The sequence below is a fragment of the Lathyrus oleraceus genome, chromosome 2 (genome assembly GCF_024323335.1).
Source record: "Lathyrus oleraceus cultivar Zhongwan6 chromosome 2, CAAS_Psat_ZW6_1.0, whole genome shotgun sequence".
Classification (NCBI taxonomy): Eukaryota; Viridiplantae; Streptophyta; class Magnoliopsida; order Fabales; family Fabaceae; genus Lathyrus; species Lathyrus oleraceus.
This window is the reverse complement of record NC_066580.1, coordinates 438713951-438735090: the sequence shown is the minus strand read 5'-3', so window position 1 is coordinate 438735090 and position 21140 is coordinate 438713951. Positions and strand designations below refer to the sequence as shown.

At 30.1% G+C, this 21140-nt stretch overlaps 1 protein-coding gene across 1 annotated transcript; it reads right to left on the bottom strand.

Annotated features, from left to right (window-relative positions):
* Nucleotides 1-1256: 1256 nt before the first annotated feature.
* On the bottom strand, nt 1257-2339 carry LOC127123599 (uncharacterized). The gene is made up of 3 exons (XM_051053803.1): nt 2252-2339; nt 1932-2027; nt 1257-1759 (listed from the first exon to the last, which is right to left on the bottom strand). The coding sequence occupies exons 1-3, from the start codon at nt 2337-2339 to the stop codon at nt 1257-1259; spliced, it is 687 nt and encodes a 228-aa protein (XP_050909760.1).
* Nucleotides 2340-21140: the final 18801 nt, after the last annotated feature.

Genomic DNA, 21140 nt, shown 5'->3' with positions numbered 1-21140 from the left:
TTCATACATGGAGATTTTCGGTTGATTATGCCGCAAGGTCCGTGGATCATATGTCTTACAACAGCTTCATGCAACTGTGGTTCACATTCTAATTTAGGCATTTCTGCTCTTACCATACTATCATAATCTTTTGGGTCACGCAACTTATCGTTACTTTCTAAGACCAACAACATATGCACATGCGGCAGTCCTCGCTTTTGAAATTCAGTGACATACACGTAGCTTTTAACTTTACCCAAGACTCCTTTATTGATAACATCATCCTTCAATTTCTCAAATTTCGAACGAAATATTCTTGTTAGCAAATCTGGACGATCTTGTGGTGTTTGAAAAGGCAAAAGTTCTGATGTTATCTCACTCCAAGAAGGATTGCATGTCATTGTTAGAAAAATATCTGGTTTACCGCCATTAAGAACAATAGCCATGCCATCTTCATAACGTTGTGTCATGTCTCGACGACCGCCAATAAATGATGATGGAAATATTGTTCTTTTTCCAATGTTCTCTACGATGATTCATGAAATGCATTAGTATTATAATATATGAATTATTAGCATTATAAGTACAACTAATTATTAATCTAAAACTGTATATTTATGCTATATGAATTTCTACCTGCATTAGTTTCACCAACATGCAAAGCATTATGTAAACCTTGGTACAATTCAGAACGTATATCACTTTGGTGCTCTTTAATCCACCTTAATCTCCCTGATTCAATTTTGACATAATTGTCTACAACATATTGTTGCAACAGTCGACCCGCATCTAACAACATTGATTGATCATTTGGGCGAATCTACAGTTGATTGAAAAAAATATCGGTGTTAAATGTAAAGTTTTTTAAACAACACTTAGCTAAGTAGATTATCTACTAAAATTAATCCAAATTTACTTGAAGCATAATATGCTCGACATGACACTTTTCGTCCATTGCAATTTGTTGTGTTGATGTCCCAACCATGCGTCCCAAATGGAAACAATACAGGGTATTGCAAAGGATCATAATATCCCTTTGTCTCTTGGACTTTCTTGAGATTTCCATCACAACGAATGACATTAATATCCCTTCCATAATTCATAGAATCTGCATCACATCCAACAATAATTGCCGCAACTTGTTCAGCAGTTAGAAGATTGTATTGATGGTGATTACTTGGACGCTCCTTAAGTATGAGGCTACATTCACTGATATTTGGAAGTAATGAAAGTTGCTTGAACCTAATTACAAAAGGATTACACTGATGGAGCATTTTCTATAATTTATGAACTGCATTTTGGTGCAGCTGTGGATTTTCCTGCATTTTATTATGTAGCTGATTATCGGTGTCGTAGATGTATAGTTGTAAGAAACGCAGCCTGACACCCTCATTTGGATAGAAACCTCCTATGTTATGGTAAAAAACACCTTGAGCACGAAATGTGTATATACCACGACCAGATGTAAGAATATTCTCATCAACATGAACACCAATTGAAGTGAATGAAAGCACATGGTTATAACTTCGAATATGTTGCCTAAAATGTTTTCCTTCAGCTGAACCATACAAAAATAATTGTTGCAATTCTATAGGAGCATCAACTCGTGAGAATGATACTTTTCCACCATTACAACACGTGTCACGTGATTCATGATGAAACAATCTTGCATTGCAGTGTCTACAGGTAAATGGATGAGGCAACCGGGATTTTACCATCATCATATTATTTTTGAAATTTCGAGCAATATTGTGCTTTGCTCGAAAAGCATGTCCTAATTCTACAGGCAGGAGTTTGATATTGATTACTAAATATTATCTAAAATCTAAAATACAAATAAAAAATATATGCAAGATGCTTCAATTATTATATTTTAATATTGCATGATTTTAAATTTTATGTCACATGAGCAAATGCTACATTTATTTGAAGCAAAATTTTTACGAACATACCTTGAGGACGACGTGATAATGCACCATTTTCTCTGGCGTCCATGTTAACATATGATATTACTGCATCCTCCAAAGCTTCATCAACATCCATATCATCTGATACAAAAATAATAATTAATATATATACATTTGTAAAAATTAATACTCACATACTTAGAACTATATCACTTATACTTGTATCGAATTGACTCATGTTTTTTCGTTAATTAGGTGATGTGCAATTACGATCTGCGGGTTTAAATACATAAAATAAGATATGACGAAAGCGAACAAAAATATGAAATGTAATATATATAATATATATATTGATAATCGCCAACCAAGTGCAACATCATTAACATGTGTAATTCTACTTGGGCCGGCTTCACTGTCATGAGTTCCTTGAAAGTGTGATCTTGGAAAAGTCATATTTGTAAAATTTTGAAATGGAACTCTCGACTGACTGTTTATAGGGCGGGATGTTTGAGCTTGTTTCTCTTGCTCTTTTCGCCGCCTATAATTTTCACGTCGTCTCGACAAATTGTTTTCTCTCTGCTCGTTGCTCATATTTTGTCTCCACTTCCTTTCATTTTCGGACCTTCTTGACCTCTGTTGTTGACTTGATATTTGACGGGTATTATTTTCCATTTTATTAATGTAATTGTCAACTGGAAACTATACCGAATCCTCTACAAAAACATAAAATTAAAATAAAAAAATAATGAAAATTAAAAAAATAAGCATGAATAACATATAATCATTATATTATTCTATATACTATTTTATTAAGTTATATCATTATATTATGCTTATAAAAAATTATATAAGCATATAATCAAATTATTAATAAACATAAACATAACTTGATATGGTATTCTATATACTATTTTCATAACTTGATATGGTATTCTATATACTATTAGCGCAGTAAAAAATAGTATATAGAATAATATATGCTTATATGAAAATAACTTGATATAATCATTATATTATGCTTATAAAAAATGCTTATATCTATACTATAGATAAAGGGCATATGTGAAAATGGTATGACCTTTTTTTCATTCAATTTTATCCTTTATCAATTGTTATAATTACTATCGATTATTAAATTTAAAAAAAAATACAAAAAGAAAATCATTTATTAAATATGTAACATCCTCCAACACATCAAATAACTTCCTCCAACACATCAAATATACTAAATAACTTCCTCCAACACCAATTTATATGATAACGGCATATGTAATCTATTACTATATATAAAGAGGATAAACAATTTTGGAGTGACACTTTTTCATATTCCAGATTTATCCTTGAATAATAGCATGTTTTTTACCAATTATATCCTTTACTATTTTTTTTCCTTCAATTCTTAATAGATATTTTCGATTATCCTATTTCATGACAAATATAATGTAACTCCCCCTTTAAAGTGGGAAGTAACTTCCACATAATATTAACCGTATCTTTTTTTTTTATAAGAATGAAAAACCAACATTTTTATAAATCTCATATTTTTCATTTTATCATGTAACTTCCTTCGATAACTACCATATTTGATTTACACTTTCAAGTTGTGTGATAAAATGACCCTTATTAACATTGTAACTATTGTTTCTTCTTGATCTTCATTTTTCTCCAAAAATGATGTTCTGTGTGACAGTGGAAGAAAAGAGGTTATGAAATGTCAGTTTCATTTCTCTAACATATTTCTCATTTCTATTAAGTAAGTTCATAGGATAATTATCATTTTTTATTGACACATTTTTAATCATTCTTAATAGTTAACCAATAATAGAACAAATTGTCGCAGTACATATTCATATTGTTGTTTTCTTTTTGAAATATTAGAAATTCTCTTACATATTTATTATAGTTTTTTTTTTTGGTTGATTTACTTCTACATGTTCTTTTTTCTCTTTTAATATTTTTTAATCTTTTGACCGGGGTAAAAGGAAGGAAAAAAATGACACAATTTTATGGTGGTGATGGTAACTAAGATGTAACAATAAAAAATTGATTTTTTTGAATACACATAAATATTTAATTTTAAATATTTATATTCAAATTATAAATTACAAAAGTTATTTTCTAGAGTTGTTACATTGTTTTTTTTCTTCATTCATGTTTCTATTCAAATTTATAAAAATAACTACATCTGCATTTCACTTTTCTATTCATAATTCATAATTTTTTCTTTTTCTATTCAGTTTCTCTCTTTATCATTTTCAATGATAATCTTTTATCATTTTCAATGATAATCTTTTATCATTTTTTATATAAGCTAATATATTTTTATTCCAAAGATATGAAAACAGTTTAAAATATACATAAAAGGAAAATTTATAAGTATATTGGATATGATTTTTTCCCCTAATTACAAATTAAATTGGTTTGTTTATTCATTCTACTTACAAAATTGTTGTCTCACTGTTGTGTAATAGATAATACATTAAAGTGTTAATAATAAATTAAGTGTGAGTTGAAGTCCTATATCTATATCTATAATCTATAATCTATCTATAACAATATATAAAGGTAAAACATTATTTTGGTGTAACCTTTTTTTTCTTTCAATTTTACCATCAATTCATCTATAACAATATACCATTTTACCCTAAACATAATAATAAATTATTGAAATAAAAATTATATAAAAATCAGATAGTTTTTTTTATGTAGAAGTTATCGTCAAATTCTACATCTTATATTTAAGGAGGTTAGCCTTCTAAATACATATTAACCTCTACTACAAAAGTTAAAGTGATCTACTATTAAAAAAATATTTGAACGGTTATAGAATATAAATATATTTATTCCAACTTCCATTACAAGAATCCTATTTTTTTTATCTTTTTCTCTCTCACTAATTCTCCATAATTATCGGTGAGTATTATTTCTTTCTCTTTGATTTTTGTTCCTTATTAAGTTTCGAAATTTTATTTTGAAATTTATGTTCTTTAGTGTTTTTGGCATGAGGATGTAATGCATACACATTAAAATAATTAAATGTCTCTTCAACAATGTAGTAAGAATGCAACGGTAATAATCTTTGATCTTCATCTTTTCTTTGATAAAAAGGGATACTACTAAATGAAGAGAACTTATGATATTTTTGTTTGGATTTTTTTTTCAATTTGCAATGTATTTTCCGTAATTATACCTATACATTCTACTCCAAATTAAATTATATAGATGATAAGATTAATCTATTCTATCAATGACTATCTATAACTTTAAATAATAATTGTATATTCTAAAGTACTTAATCATCTCTCTAAAACATAAAATACACAAAGATGTTACAATTTATACAAACAATTATATTTATTATCTCTCTTCTATTTCTTTTTTATACAAACGATACTATTCATGGTAAACACTCTGTAACACTTAAATTTAATTGAGTACTGATACTTTCACTCAATTAAACAATATCACTTTGATATTTATTTTATTTAAAAATAAATTAATATTTTAAGTCGAATTCCATTAAAGGTACCGATACTCAATTACTTATCATGAGTATCAAAGAATTTGTCACTATTTATCATCTCTCTTTTATTTCTTTTTGCTTAAACTTTTTTTCTTGCATTAATATGTTTCAGTTTTTGTTTCTTTTCAATTTTTATATTTTTTTATGTATAAATTAATTTTGAATATTTATGAATTCATTTATTTTGAATATTAACTTTTTTATTTATTGTTTTTTAAAATTTAGGTTACTCTCAACTACACAACTCATATATGAGAGGGGAGGAGGAAGGGAGAGAGGGATAAGAAGAGGTAGGTAGGGAGAGAGAGAGGAAGAGGGAAAAGGAGATAGAGAGAGGGGGAAGAGGAGAGAGAGGGGAGAGGAGAGAGAGTGAGAGAGAGAGTTAATGTTTATGTTTATGTTTATTTGTTTAGTAAATTGAGAGATACAATTTTTAATTATTTAATCTATATATTTTTATAGGCTGAATAATGCATTTTTATTGACAACTTTAAAAATAACATATCTATTTTAATTTTCAAACATTGACATAATACTACATATTATAAATAAAATTTAATATATATTTGAACAGATATCACATGTTTGATTATATAAATAATGTATATTAAAATATTTTTTTTCAAAAAGACATTGTTAATATTTTTACGCATTTGCGCAATAAAAAATATAACAATGTCACTTAATGTCTCTGTTAATGTTTATGTTTAATTACTTATTAAACATATTTTGTCTTATTTTATCTAAATCTTTTTATGATTTTCAACTATCTATAAAATTATATAAAGACAAAACTTAATTTTGGTGTAACGTATTTTCTTTTTTTTCATAATATATGGTATTCCTAATCACCAAATTATTCCACTCACACATGGTTGAACAAAGTCACGTCAAAATGCAGTTTTCTCGATTCAAACAAAACTTAATGCGCGAATATTACATATTGCAAACAAAACTTAATATGTATCTGAATAAATACCAATATAATTCATCATATAAATAGTTTATATTAAAATCAAACATATAAAAAAAGACGCTATTAATATTTTCACGCGTTATCGCAGTAAAAAAAGCGGACAAACGGGCACGGAGTGCCCGTTTGGACGCTAGTGCTTAATAAAAATTATGAAAATTAAAAAAATAAGTATGAATAACTTGATATATTATTCACTTGATATATTTTCATACTATATACTAATTTAACTTGATATATTTTCATACTATATACTAATTTAACTTGATAAATAATTTACCTTAAAATTAAAATTAAAAAAAATAGTATTCTATAATAGAGAACAAAGTCAAAATGCAATGCAAAAAAAACGGGAGTGATACTTTTCTTCTCTCTAACACTTTCTATTCCCTTACATTTTTAAATTTCTTTTTATCTCTTTTGGTTACTTTTCTAGAAACTTTAAATTATTTCAGTAACTTCAATTAAGTCATGCATCTTTTTCATGTTTCTGCATTAAACTTTGAGGATTTTTATAAGAACACCACACAATTTCAAGTATACTATAAATTTAAATATGTTATTGATTTCCGCAAATAACCTACATAAATGTTGCACGACGTACATAAATGTTGCATGACGTACATAAATGTTGATAAATTTTTTAGTGAGATTTCATTTCCATTTTTTTTCCACATAATATTGAATTTGCGCATTCAAAATAATATTAATAATTAAATTATTTCTACTTAATCTAACACAGTTAAAATACATTAAATATATCACTTATGTAATAATTATGTAATATATTATTGTATTACACTTTATCTAAAATACATTAAAATAAGTGTTGCAGTGAATAAGATGATTTTATTATTCAAATTATGAAAATATATTAAAATAAGCACTACACTTTGTATGTTACCCAAAATACGTTAATATTGTTTTCTTTTAACCAATAAAATATTATGTTACACAAAATACGTTAATATTGTTTTCTTTTAAGTAATAAAATATTATGTTACCCAAAATTTCCACCAATTTATTAATTAATATTTTGTTTAACTAATTATTTTAATAATTAATTAATAATTAAATTATTATAGTATGTCAGTCCATTAAATCAATTTAAGTGGTGAACATCACACCCCCGCTAAATCAGTTGTGGATTCTGTCCGTTGCATTTTGTTTAGGCCGTTACCTAAATATATAGGTGGTCTTTTGTCCGAAGGTACTCATATGAAATTTTGTCTCTTTTTATTATTAATTAATTAGTAAAATAACTTTTATAATGTTTGTCCCGTCCAAATAATTATGTGAAAGGTATTTTAAATAATTTATTCGAAGGTACTAATTAGTAAAACGTGGTTATTAAAAATAACCGGTACATGAGTACCTAAATATATGAACATACAAAGTGGTACTAATTTCTTAATGCTTTTTAATTAATATAATATAGAGTTTACAAATTAGGAACTATTAAAAACATCATAATTATAAACGTGTAAAGATCAATAAATAACTGGTTATTTTAAACATTTTAATTACAGAAAAAGAATTATTAAACACGTTTTATAAACTCTATGTAAATAATCATAATTATACGTAATTGGTTATTTTAAACGTTTTAATTAAAACGTAATAATTAAAAACATCATAATTATAATTAATTAATATACCACTATATAGAAGTTACTAATTTCTTAATGCTTTTTCTATAATAATTACAAGTTTTATAAAGTAACTTCTATAATATTTGTCCGGTTCATATATTTTTACATATAAGAAGTCATAAAAGGTGTAACTTTATAACTTTATAACTCCTATAATGTTTACATGTGATATTTACATGAGTACCTAAATATATGAACATCACAGCTTTTGAAAAAGTGCTAATATGACAAATCTCACACCATAAACTTTGAACCTTCTTTTTTTTTGTTAATGCACTTTTCTTTTCCACTTTCACAATTGCAGAATGGAGGACTTTAAATAAGTGAAAAAAGTTGATTATACAAATATGAACGAATCCTAACGAAAATTCCAGTGTTGCTTTCGAAACACATAAAGCAAAGAAGTCATAGATAGAAATTAGAATTTCACGTACCCTTAAGAAGTTTATGGCAAGGCAGTTCAATCACGAAGGTTGGCCGTTGGATGTATCAGCGGTGATGTCGGAAGTTCAACGGTGATGTCGGAAGTTCAACGGTGCTTTTGGTTGTTGTTGTAACCGGAGGAAATGAAAAAAATGAAAATCGTGAATGTTCGTATGATCGTTTTTGTAGCAGCCAATAATAAGAACATTGATATTGAGAAGTCATAGATAGAAGTTATAATTTCACGTACCTTCAAGAAGTTTCTGGCAAGGCAGTTCAATCGCGGAGGTTGGCCGTTGGATGTATCAGCGGTGATGTCGGAAGTTCAACAGTGATGTCGGAAGTTCACCGGTGCTTTTGGTTGTTGCTGTAACCGAAGGAAATGAAAAAAATGAAAATCGTGAATGTTCGTAGGATCGTTTTTGTAGCAGCCAATAATAAGAACATTGACATTGAGAAGTTAAGGAAATAGTTTGGTGATGTCACAGAAACTCCCATTTACACTTGGATTTTATGTGTGTAGCAAATGCATCCATTATTTAAAATTAAAGTGTCATTTCCTATATGTTATAACTACTATTCTTATTTTGTAGCAGCTAAAATTTGATAATAGGAATAAAAACGTGAGAAGTTATAAAGTGAAATATTTTGTTAAACCGTTCCATAAGTGTAGGATGGTATGTGTGCCACATATTATTATTATTGGATAAAATAAAAAGAATTAAAAAATCTAAGGGTAAAATCAGGAGAAAAATAGCCCATTGGTTATTTTAAACGTTTTAATTAAAACGTAATAATAAAAATGTCATAATTATAATTAATTAATATACCACTATAACTAAGTTACTAATTTCTTAATGCTTTACACGTTTTATAAAGTAACTTCTATAATATTTGTCTGGTTCATATATTTTTACATATAAGAAGTCATAAAAGATGTAACTTTATAACTTTATAACTCCTATAATGTTTACATGTGATATTTACATGAGTACCTAAATATATGAACATCACAACTTTTGAAAAGGTGCTAATATGACAAATCTCACACCATAAACTTTGAAACTTTTTTTTTTTAATGCACTTTTCTTTTCACCTTTCACAATTGCAGAATGGAGGACTATAAATAAGTGAAAAAAGTTGATTATACAAATATGAACGAATCCTAACGAAAATTCCAGTGTTGCTTTCGAAACACATAAAGCAAAGAAGTCATAGATAGAAGTTAGAATTTCACGTACCCTCAAGAAGTTTCTGGCAAGGCAGTTCAATCACGAAGGTTGGCCGTTGGATGTATCAGCGGTGATGTCGGAAGTTCAACGGTGCTTTTGGTTGTTGCTGTAACCGGAGGAAATGAAAAAAATGAAAATCGTGAATGTTCGTAGGATCGTTTTTGTAGCAGCCAATAATAAGAACATTGATATTGAGAAGTCATAGATAGAAGTTATAATTTCACGTTCCTTCAAGAAGTTTCTGGCAAGGCAATTCAATCGGGAAGGTTGGTCGTTGGATGTATCAGCGGTGATGTCGGAAGGTCAACGGTGATGTCGGAAGTTCAACGGTGCTTTTGGTTGTTGCTGTAACCGGAGGAAATGAAAAAAATGAAAATCGTGAATGTTCGTAGGATCGTTTTTGTAGCAGCCAATAATAAGAACATTGATATTGAGAAGTCATAGATAAAAGTTATAATTTCACGTACTTCAAGAAGTTTCTGGCAAGGCAGTTCAATCGCGAAGGTTGGCCATTGGATGTATCAGCGGTGATGTCGGAAGTTCAACGGTGATGTCGGAAGTTCACCGGTGCTTTTGGTCGTTGCTGTAACCGGAGGAAATGAAAAAAATGAAAATCGTGAATGTTCGTAGGATCATTTTTATAGCAGCCAATAATAAGAACATTGATATTGAGAAGTTAAGGAAATAGTTTGGTGATGTCACAGAAACTCCCATTTACACTTGGATTTTATGTGTGTAGCCAATGCATCCATTATTTAAAATTAAACTGTCATTTCCTATATGTTGTAAGTGCTATTCCTATTTTGTAGCAGCTAAAATTTGATAATAGGAATAAAAACATGAGAAGTTATAAAGTGATATATTTTGTTAAACTGTTTCATAAGTGTAGGATGGTACGAGTGCCACATATTATTATTATTGGATAAAATAAAAAGAATTAAAAAATCTAAGGGTAAAATCGGGAGAAAAATAACCCATTGCTTATTTTAAACGTTTTAATTAAAACGTAATAATTAAAAACCTCATAATTATAATTAATTAATATACCACTATATAGAAGTTACTAATTTATTAATGCTTTTTCTATAATAATTACACGTTTTATAAAGTAACTTCTATAATATTTGTCCGGTTCATATATTTTTACATATAAGAAATCATAAAAGGTGTAACTTTATAACTTTATAACTCCTATAATGTTTACATGTGATATTTAAATGAGTACCTAAATATATGAACATCACAGCTTTAGAAAAAGTGCTAATATGACAAATCTCACACCATAAACTTTGAACCTTCTTTTTTTTGTTAATGCACTTTTCTTTTCCACTTTCACAATTGCAGAATGGAGGACTATAAATAAGTGAAAAAAGTTGATTGTACAAATATGAACGAACCCTAACGAAAATTCCAGTGTTGCTTTCGAAACACATAAAGCAAAGAAGTCATAAATAGAAGTTAGAATTTCACGTACCCTCAAGAAGTTTCTGGCAAGGCAGTTCAATCGCGAAGGTTGGCCGTTAGATGTATCAGCGGTGATGTCGGAAGTTCAACGGTGATGTCGGAAGTTCAACGGTGCTTTTGGTTGTTGCTGTAACCGGGGGAAATGAAAAAAATGAAAATCGTGAATGTTCGTAGGATCGTTTTTGTAGCAGCCAATAATAAGAACATTGATATTGAGAAGTCATAGATAGAAGTTATAATTTTACGTACCTTCAAGAAGTTTCTGGCAAGGCAGTTCAATCGCGAAGGTTGGCCGTTTGATGTATCAGCGGTGATGTCGGAAGTTCAACGGTGATGTCGGAAGTTCACCGGTGCTTTTGTTCGTTGCTGTAATCGGAGGAAATGAAAAAAATGAAAATCGTGAATGTTCATAGGATCGTTTTTGTAGCAGCCAATAATAAGAACAATGATATTGAGAAGTTAAGGAAATAGTTTGGTGATTTCACAAAAACTCCCATTTACACTTGGATTTTATGTGTGTAGCCAATGCATCCATTATTTAAAATTAAACTGTCATTTCCTATATGTTGTAAGTGCTATTCCTATTTTGTAGCAGCTAAAATTTGATAATAGGATGAAAAACATGAGAAGTTATAAAGTGAAATAATTTGTTAATTGTTCCATAAGTGTAGGATGGTACGAGTGCCACATATTATTATTGGATAAAATAAAAAGAATTAAAAAATCTAAGGGTAAAATCGGGAGAAAAATAGCCCATTGGTTATTTAAAACGTTTTAATTAAAACGTAATAATTAAAAACATCATAATTATAATTAATTAATATACCACTATAACGAAGTTACTAATTTCTTAATGCTTTACACGTTTTATAAAGTAACTTCTATAATATTTGTCTGGTTCATATATTTTTACATATAAGAAGTCATAAAAGGTGTAACTTTATAACTTTATAACTCCTATAATGTTTACATGTGATATTTACATGAGTACCTAAATATATGAACATCAGAGCTTTTGAAAAAGTGCTAATATGACAAATCTCACACCATAAACTTTGAACCTTTTTTTTTGTTAATGCACTTTTCTTTTCCACTTTCACAATTACAGAATGGAGGACTATAAATAAGTGAAAAAAGTTGATTATACAAATATGAACGAACCCGAATGATAATTCCAGTGTTGCTTTCGAAACACATAAAGCAAAGAAGTCATAGATAAAAGTTAGAATTTCACGTACCCTCAAGAAGTTTCTGGCAAGGCAGTTCAATCGCGAAGGTTGGCCGTTGGATGTATCAGCGGTGGTGTTGGATGTTCAACGGTGATGTCGGAAGTTCAACGGTGCTTTTGGTTGTTGCTGTAACCGGAGGAAATGAAAAAAATGAAAATCGTGAATGTTCGTAGGATCGTTTTTGTAGCAGCCAATAATAAGAACATTGATATTGAGAAGTCATAGATAGAAGTTATAATTTCACGTACCTTTAAGAAGTTTCTGGCAAGGCAGTTCAATCGCGAAGGTTGGTCGTTGGATGTATTAGCGGTGATGTCGGAAGTTCAACGGTGATGTCGGAAGTTAACCGGTGCTTTTGGTCGTTGCTGTAACCGGAGGAAATGAAAAAAATGAAAATCGTGAATGTTCGTAGGATCGTTTTTGTAGCAGCCAATAATAAGAACATTGATATTGAGAAGTTAAGGAAATAGTTTGGTGATGTCACAGAAACTCCCATTTACACTTGGATTTTATGTGTGTAGCCAATGCATCCATTGTTTAAAATTAAACTATCATTTCCTATATGTTATAACTGCTATTCTTATATTGTAGCAACTAAAATTTGATAATATGAATAAAAACGTCAGAAGTTATAAAGTGAAATATTTTGTTAAACTGTTCCATAAGTGTAGGATGATATGAGTGCCACATATTATTATTATTGGATAAAATAAAAAGAATTAAAAAATTTAAGGGTAAAATCAGGAGAAAAATAGCCCATTGGTTATTTTAAACGTTTTAATTAAAACGTAATAATTAAAAACGTCATAATTATAATTAATTAATATACCACTATAACGAAGTTACTAATTTCTTAATGCTTTACACGTTTTATAATGTAACTTCTATAATATTTGTCTGGTTCATATATTTTTACATATAAGAAGTCATAAAAGATGTAACTTTATAACTTTATAACTCCTACAATGTTTACATGTGATATTTACATGAGTACCTAAATATATAAACATCACAACTTTTGAAAAGGTGCTAATATGACAAATCTCACACCATAAACTTTGAACCTTCTTTTTTTTTGTTAATGCACTTTTCTTTTCCACTTTCACAATTGCAGAATGGAGGACTATAAATAAGTGAAAAAAGTTGATTATACAAATATGAACGAATCCTAATGAAAATTCCAGTGTTGCTTTCGAAACACATAAAGCAAAGAAGTCATAGATAGAAATTAGGATTTCACATACCCTCAAGAAGTTTCTGGCAAGGCAGTTCAATCACGAAGGTTGGCCGTTGGATGTATCAGCGGTGATGTCGGAAGTTCAACGGTGATGTCGGAAGTTCAACGGTGCTTTTGGTTGTTGCTATAACCGGAGGAAATGAAAAAAATGAAAATCGTGAATGTTCGTAGGATCGTTTTTGTAGCAGCCAATAATAAGAACATTGATATTGAGAAGTCATAGATAGATTATAATTTCACGTACCTTCAAGAAGTTTCTGGCAAGGCAGTTCAATCGCGGAGGTTGGCCGTTGGATGTATCAGCGGTGATGTCGGAAGTTCAACATTGATGTCGGAAGTTCACCGGTGCTTTTGGTCGTTGCTGTAACCGAACGAAATGAAAAAAATGAAAATCGTGAATGTTCGTAGGATCGTTTTTGTAGCAGCCAATAATAAGAACATTGATATTGAGAAGTTAAGGAAATAGTTTGGTGATGTCACATAAACTCCCATTTACACTTGGATTTTATGTGTGTAGCAAATGCATCCATTATTTAAAATTAAAGTGTCGTTTCCTATATGTTATAACTGCTATTCTTATTTTGTAGCAGCTAAAATTTGATAATAGGAATAAAAACGTGAGAAGTTATAAAGTGAAATATTTTGTTAAACCGTTCCATAAGTGTAGGATGGTACGAGTGCCACATATTATTATTATTGGATAAAATAAAAAGAATTAAAAAATCTAAGGGTAAAATCAGGAGAAAAATAGCCCATTGGTAATTTTAAACGTTTTAATTAAAACGTAATAATTAAAAATGTCATAATTATAATTAATTAATATACCACTATAACGAAGTCACTAATTTCTTAATGCTTTACACGTTTTATAAAGTAACTTCTATAATATTTGTCTGGTTCATATATTTTTACATATAAGAAGTCATAAAAGGTGTAACTTTATAACTTTATAACTCCTATAATGTTTACATGTGATATTTACATGAGTACCTAAATATATAAACATCATAACTTTTGAAAAGGTGCTAATATGACAAATCTCACACCATAAACTTTGAACCTTCTTTTTTTCAGTTAATGCACTTTTCTTTTCCACTTTCACAATTGTATAATGGAGGACTATAAATAAGTGAAAAAAGTTGATTATACAAATATGAACGAATCCTAACGAAAATTCCAGTGTTGCTTTCGAAACACATAAAGCAAAGAAGTCATAGATAGAAGTTAGAATTTCACGTACCCTCAAGAAGTTTCTGGCAAGGCAGATCAATCACGAAGGTTGGCCGTTGGATGTATCAGCGGTGATGTCGGAAGTTCAACGGTGATGTCGGAAGTTCAACGGTGCTTTTGGTTGTTGCTGTAACTGGAGGAAATGAAAAAAATGAAAATCGTGAATGTTCGTAGGATCGTTTTTGTAGCAACCAATACTAAGAACATTGATATTAAGAAGTCATAGATAGAAGTTACAATTTCACGTACCTTCAAGAAGTTTCTGGCAAGGCAGTTCAACCGCGAAGGTTGGTCGTTGGATGTATCAGCGGTGATGTCGGAAGTTCAACGGTGATGTCGGAAGTTCAGCGGTGCTTTTGGTCGTTGCTGTAACCAGAGGAAATGAAAAAAATGGAAATCGTGAATGTTCGTAGGATCGTTTTTGTAGCAGCCAATAATAAGAACATTGATATTGAGAAGTTAAGGAAATAGTTTGGTGATGTCACATAAACTCCCATTTACACTTGGATTTTATGTGTAGCGAATGCATCCATTATTTAAAATTAAACTTTTATTTCCTATATGTTGTAACTGCTATTGGTATGAGTGCCACGTATTATTATTATTGGATAATATAAAAAGAATTAAAAAATCTAAGGGTAAAATCAGGAGAAAAATAGGTCACTCCAAATAGGTGTATCCCCTTTATATATAGATATAGATTTATATATAGGTATAGATATAGATTATTATTATTATTATTTTATTTTTTTATTTTATGCATTGCCACTTGTTTGGACTTTATTGATGGTTTGCTTTTATTTAAAATTTTTGAAAAAAAGTCAAGCACATTGGAGAGGAGGAATTAGGGTTAGTGATGGGCCTGGTGTCCCCTTGTTTTTCATCACTTTTATTTTATTTTTTATACTAATATTGGTAATTAGGGTTAGTGATGGGCCTTAGCCCCATCTTTGTTACTTAGTTACACCCCATATATAGCATATACCTTTTTGTGTTAGTTACTTATTTTATTTTATTTATTTTTCTTTTTGATTAATTTAATTATTTAACTTAATTTATTGAACTGGTTAAATCTCTATTTAATTAATTAATTAAATCTTAATTATTTAATTTCTGAATTTAATTGCTAAATAGATTATTCAATTTATTCGATTTCATTATACTTAGTCGGTTAATTAGGTAACTTCTTCATCCGTGTTCATATTGCACATGTATATAATTTTACTAACATTTCACCATAAGTTCAATCAATTTCAATTTCAAAACCATCTCAGAAATCAATTCAAGCATTTTTAAAATCGAATCAAACACTTATATAATGTCAAGTGCTTTTCTCCACTTCATCATTTAATGCTCGTTTAACTTATTGAGCTCGACGCATCATCACCCAAAGTTAAGGTGGACATTTCATCTTTGAAAAAATAGTCTTTATTCCTTTGAGAGAATTTTTTTGTCATTCATATAATATGTGATCAATTTATCTTGTGTCATGTTTTTGACTTTTTAAAAAAAATATCCATCCATTTAAGCCTTTTCATTTCCCATTGCATTCTTGGAGTTAATTTTTTATTTTTTTTAATCGGGAGAACGAATGATTTGTGCATGTCATGGAATGACACAACCTCTATCATTGTTAAGGTTTCAGTTTATTTGACATTCTCTATATGTAAATTAGAGGCTCTTTCCAGAGATACTAGTGCATTCGTGTGTTTGTTGGCTACATAACATTTTCTTCTTCTTTATGGTTCTTTGGTTTTAAATTGCGGTCCGCAACTGCAATTGCATCCACAATATTACGGATGCGGTTGCTTCCACAACCGCATCCGACTGCAATTGCGGTGTGATTTTAGAATTACACCTTCAGTTATATTATGAACCATATCAAACCGTTTCAATCATGATTCTTCAAATATTTTAATTAAAAAAACGAAATATTAGAATCCTAAACCTCAATTTACTTCATATGTAATTAAAAAACTTAACATTAAGTTGTTTTTCATCATTGTATTTCAAACACCTACCTATAAAAATTCACAAACTGCATTCGCAGCCGCAACCGCAATTTAAAACCATGGTTCACCTACAAAGTAAATTATGCACATTATTGTTGATAAAGAGTATCTTTTAATAATTAAAGAAATATCATCATCTTGTGTCGTCCTAAGGACAAGAAAATCTACTAGAAGGATGAATTTGTCCATTTTTACCATTACATTTTCTCCTATACCTAAGGTTAAAAAACATGTTCTTACTTGTCATGTAGAGAAATTATAAATTAAACGAGGAACAAATGACAAATAAATAATTCAAGCACTATAACATTTTGGTTCTACAAAGACGAAAGAAAACCGTTGCAAAACTTTTAAACACCTTTTCCTTAATATATTAGTACGGTTTTTAAGCCGTTCCAAACTGAGTCGTTGTCTTAGACTTTTGCAACGTTTTTGCATCAAATATATTCGTTGTTTTAAATATCTTGGAATTCAGAGTTTCCAACAGCTACAGCTTCTCTCCGTTCTCAGATTACAACCGTCACTATTGGCATAATTTAGTGAACCCTTCGCTGAAGGATATGACAACACTTTATAGTCGTTGCTTATTTTAAAGTCGTTCTGATAGAGTCACATTTACCTGACTTCTTCGGTACATATAGCAACGGTTACATAGATAAAACATCAGTTTCTCACCGTTGCGAGAAATAAATTTTTTGTTTTATTTTATAAACCTTGTAAATTATTATTGTTAGACTTAAATTACAATAATCTCAATATAATAATATTTTGATAAAATTTTAATATAATATTAAATTAAAAGATAATATATATACTAATGTCAATCATCATTCACAATCAAAATAACATCCACAATGTATATCCTAAATCTACTATCTTGTAAACACAAGATAATCTTTAATAGAAATTTTTTTGTTCATTAACCAACTTGCAATATAATAGATAATATAATAGAGATGAACAGTCCCACATCGCTCATCAGTCGGAAATAGCAAATATCTTAATTTAAACTATGCATATAAAATAAGGCCGTAACTTAAATGAGGGAGTGTACTTAATAACTCTAAATCAAATGCCTAGGTGGACAAGATTCCATTATTGAAACTTAATTAATGAATTAAATTGCTTTGTTATGCAAAATAGTCAAAGAGAGACACCTACACAGTATTGTAACCTCAACTGTATTGGAAATCTATAAGCCAAGGAAAGTTCAAGTGATGCAAAATCTGTAACCTACAAAATTAAGCAAGTAACATAGTTCTTAATCAATGGATTCAACTTTCAAGTTATTTTTCAAAGAAATATAAAATCCGTTGAATAATGTTTCGTTACCAGCTTTGGCAAGGCAACTTCATCATAAAACTTGTGTGCCGTGTTGATAAGCTCATCCACTGACTGTTACAGGATGATACAAATTAAAATAATAGGTACATACAGAATAAAACACTTCATCATAAGAAAATACAACATAGTAAAACTACAAGTAAAATAAATTAAAAAATTAGTGTAGTCACAAGAAAGTATGCCACAGAAAGTATCACAAACCTTCAAATGAAGACCATATACAAATTCTTTGAGACGCGAAAAGGCTTCTTCGGGAAGTAGTTTATCCAACTCATTAGAACTACTTAATTCATCATTATTTGGCTCATTGATATTTTGCTCACTAGAATTTGCACCATTGTATCCCAGCAAATAAGTTCGTGCTATCAAAATTGAACAGAAACTTCTTATTGTGATGCATGTGCAACAGTAAGAACTAGTTTTAAAATCCGAATGAGATGCATGTGCAACATTATAGGCTTATGCCAAACCAAAGGATTTAAAATTCAATGTTGAAAACTGTAATCAAATTAAAGCATATAGATGATTTTTCTCATCATGAACTTGTTCGGTCTCCTCACAAATAAATACATCTCCAATTTGGTAATACGCTTTCTCTTGAGCTACCTGACAATGAGACCTTTTATTTCGGCATTCCCTTCTACTTTTCATGTATCCCATCCCCTTTCGGATGTATGCTTTTACTTATTTTCTTTATTACTGTTTGATAGCTATCCCTTAGACATTAGGAACGCTCACTCTTTCATAATCAATAAGCAAACCCTTGATACAACGTCAAACGGTCTTCTCTTATATCAAACTCAAAAACACAATAAGATACGATTAGGATTGTTTGTTACGAGCCTTAAACGGTAAAGAAGGGATGAGAATGGAGCTTTCCTACACTCGTTCTGAGTATCTTGAACACAAGACGTTTGACTTGGTAGTTTGAGATACTCACCTTTATCCACAGTCTTTAGTGCAATCCAAAATTAAGAACACATTTCTCAAAACCTAAAAAACAACTTCAACTCATTCAAATATTTTGTTTGAGCCTAAGGGCATCACATAGTAAATTCTTTTTCAAGGTATAAAATCAACAAAACAAACAACATTTTGTACCCACGAACTACGGTGCTCTGATTTCTCACTTCAACAAGTGGGCATACGGAGGCACGAGGACCCAATCCTTGGCGAGCACACTAATTTAAAATCCATCTCCACTCTGCAAACCTTTGGCAAGCAAATATTTCGATAACGACACTCACTCAAGCGTAAATATCCTAGATGATTCCCATGGAGTACCATGGATGTGATGGGTGCTAATACCTTCCCATTGCATAACTGACTTCCGAACCTGTTCGTGGTTGCGATGACCATTCTTTGGGGTTTTCTCGATATTTTCCCTTTCCTTTGGAATAAATAAAAATCGATGGTGACTTTGTATTTTTCGCGTAGCGACAGTTCCCCTCTTTTAACAAGTGGTATCAGAGCACCAGTTTATCTTGTGCTTCAAATTCGCTTATTAGATTATGGCTTCCGAACCAAAAATGGCGTATAATAAAACGCTGAGTTTCAACGGAGAGAACTATGGTTATTGGAAGGATTGTATGCGTATCCATATCAATTATATTAATAGAAGAGTATGGAGCATCATCCAAAATGATCCATTTGAAATAACTATGACCAATGCGAGTGGTGTTGTTGTACCTAAGCCGGAAGCACAATGGGATGCAGAAGATGCGAAAAGTGGTATTGTGATTAAAGGACAAGGAATATTATAATCTCTGCTTTATGAGTTGATGAATATTATTGTGTCTCTCATTGCGAAACCGCTAAAACTATGTCGGACTCATTACAAGTTGCCCATGACGGTACAAATAAGGTCAATCAAGCTAGAATCAACACTTTAAATCAACAGTTTAAACTTTTTCAAATGAAGCATGGTGAAACCATTGCTGATCAAAAGAGATTCAATCATCTTATAAACCGTTTGAATGCACTTGGCAAGGTAGTTTCCACTGATATTGTTACTAACAAAATTTTGAGATGTCTTAATAGGGGCGGACAACCTAAGGTCACTGCCATCAAGGAAGCTAACAACCTATTGACTTCATACACTATAATTTTGTTTGGTAAGCTTGAAGAACACGAGCAAGAGCTCATTATCTTAGAGAAGCATGAGAAGAAAGTTAAGAAAGAAAAGAACAAAGAAAAAGAGGTGGAAAAGAAGTTTATTGCTCTTGTGGCTTCTAGTTCCAGGTCCTCAATAAAAGAGCATGACGAAAGTGGATCTAGTGATAATGAGAAGTCAAATGATGAGGAAATGGGGCTTCTTGTTAAACGGTATTGTCATACCCTAAATTTTGCCCTCCCATTTTCATCTGACTATTGGTTTGTGACTCATCTACGTACCACCTGCATTCATTCACAATTGCATAGTAATAACAAACATCATTGATTCAAGGGTTATTAAGTATGATACTGAAGTGAAGTTGGCACGATAGTAATGGTTAGTTCATTTCTTGTGAATCAAATTTGTGGAAATCTAATCTTCAACATATGATTATGGTTATGTTGTTACATCACCTAAAAATAGCCACAGAACACATTTTTCGTGTGTGTACCGATTACACCAAATCATGTAACCGGTTATACCTGAACCAGAAGGCCAAAATACTGTATTTTTCAGCATTGCAGAGGTTGTTTTCTATTCGAAAATTCACTCATAAATCAGTTCCAATTCGCATTGCAATTTGCATTCAATTATGCAACAACAAGTCAACCACTTTATACTACACTAATTCACTGTGATGTTGAACCACATGCAGGTCATCTAATAAATCACAAAATCTTCAATTTGCGAACTTTGTTGGTTATAATGACATATGGGATGTCTAATTTGGTGAGGATATTTCTTTTGAAGAAACGAAGGATACTGTGACGCATTATCTTT

Bases quoted from the DNA above. Each gene is read 5' to 3' on its own strand.
- LOC127123599 (XM_051053803.1), bottom strand. From the start codon at position 2,339: ATGACTTTTCCAAGATCACACTTTCAAGGAACTCATGACAGTGAAGCC. The intron at 2,028-2,251 runs GTTGGCGATTAT...TTTTTGTATCAG, and splicing joins TGTTAATGATGTTGCACTTG to ATGATATGGATGTTGATGAA. The intron at 1,760-1,931 runs GTATGTTCGTAA...TCCTGCCTGTAG, and splicing joins ATTATCACGTCGTCCTCAAG to AATTAGGACATGCTTTTCGA.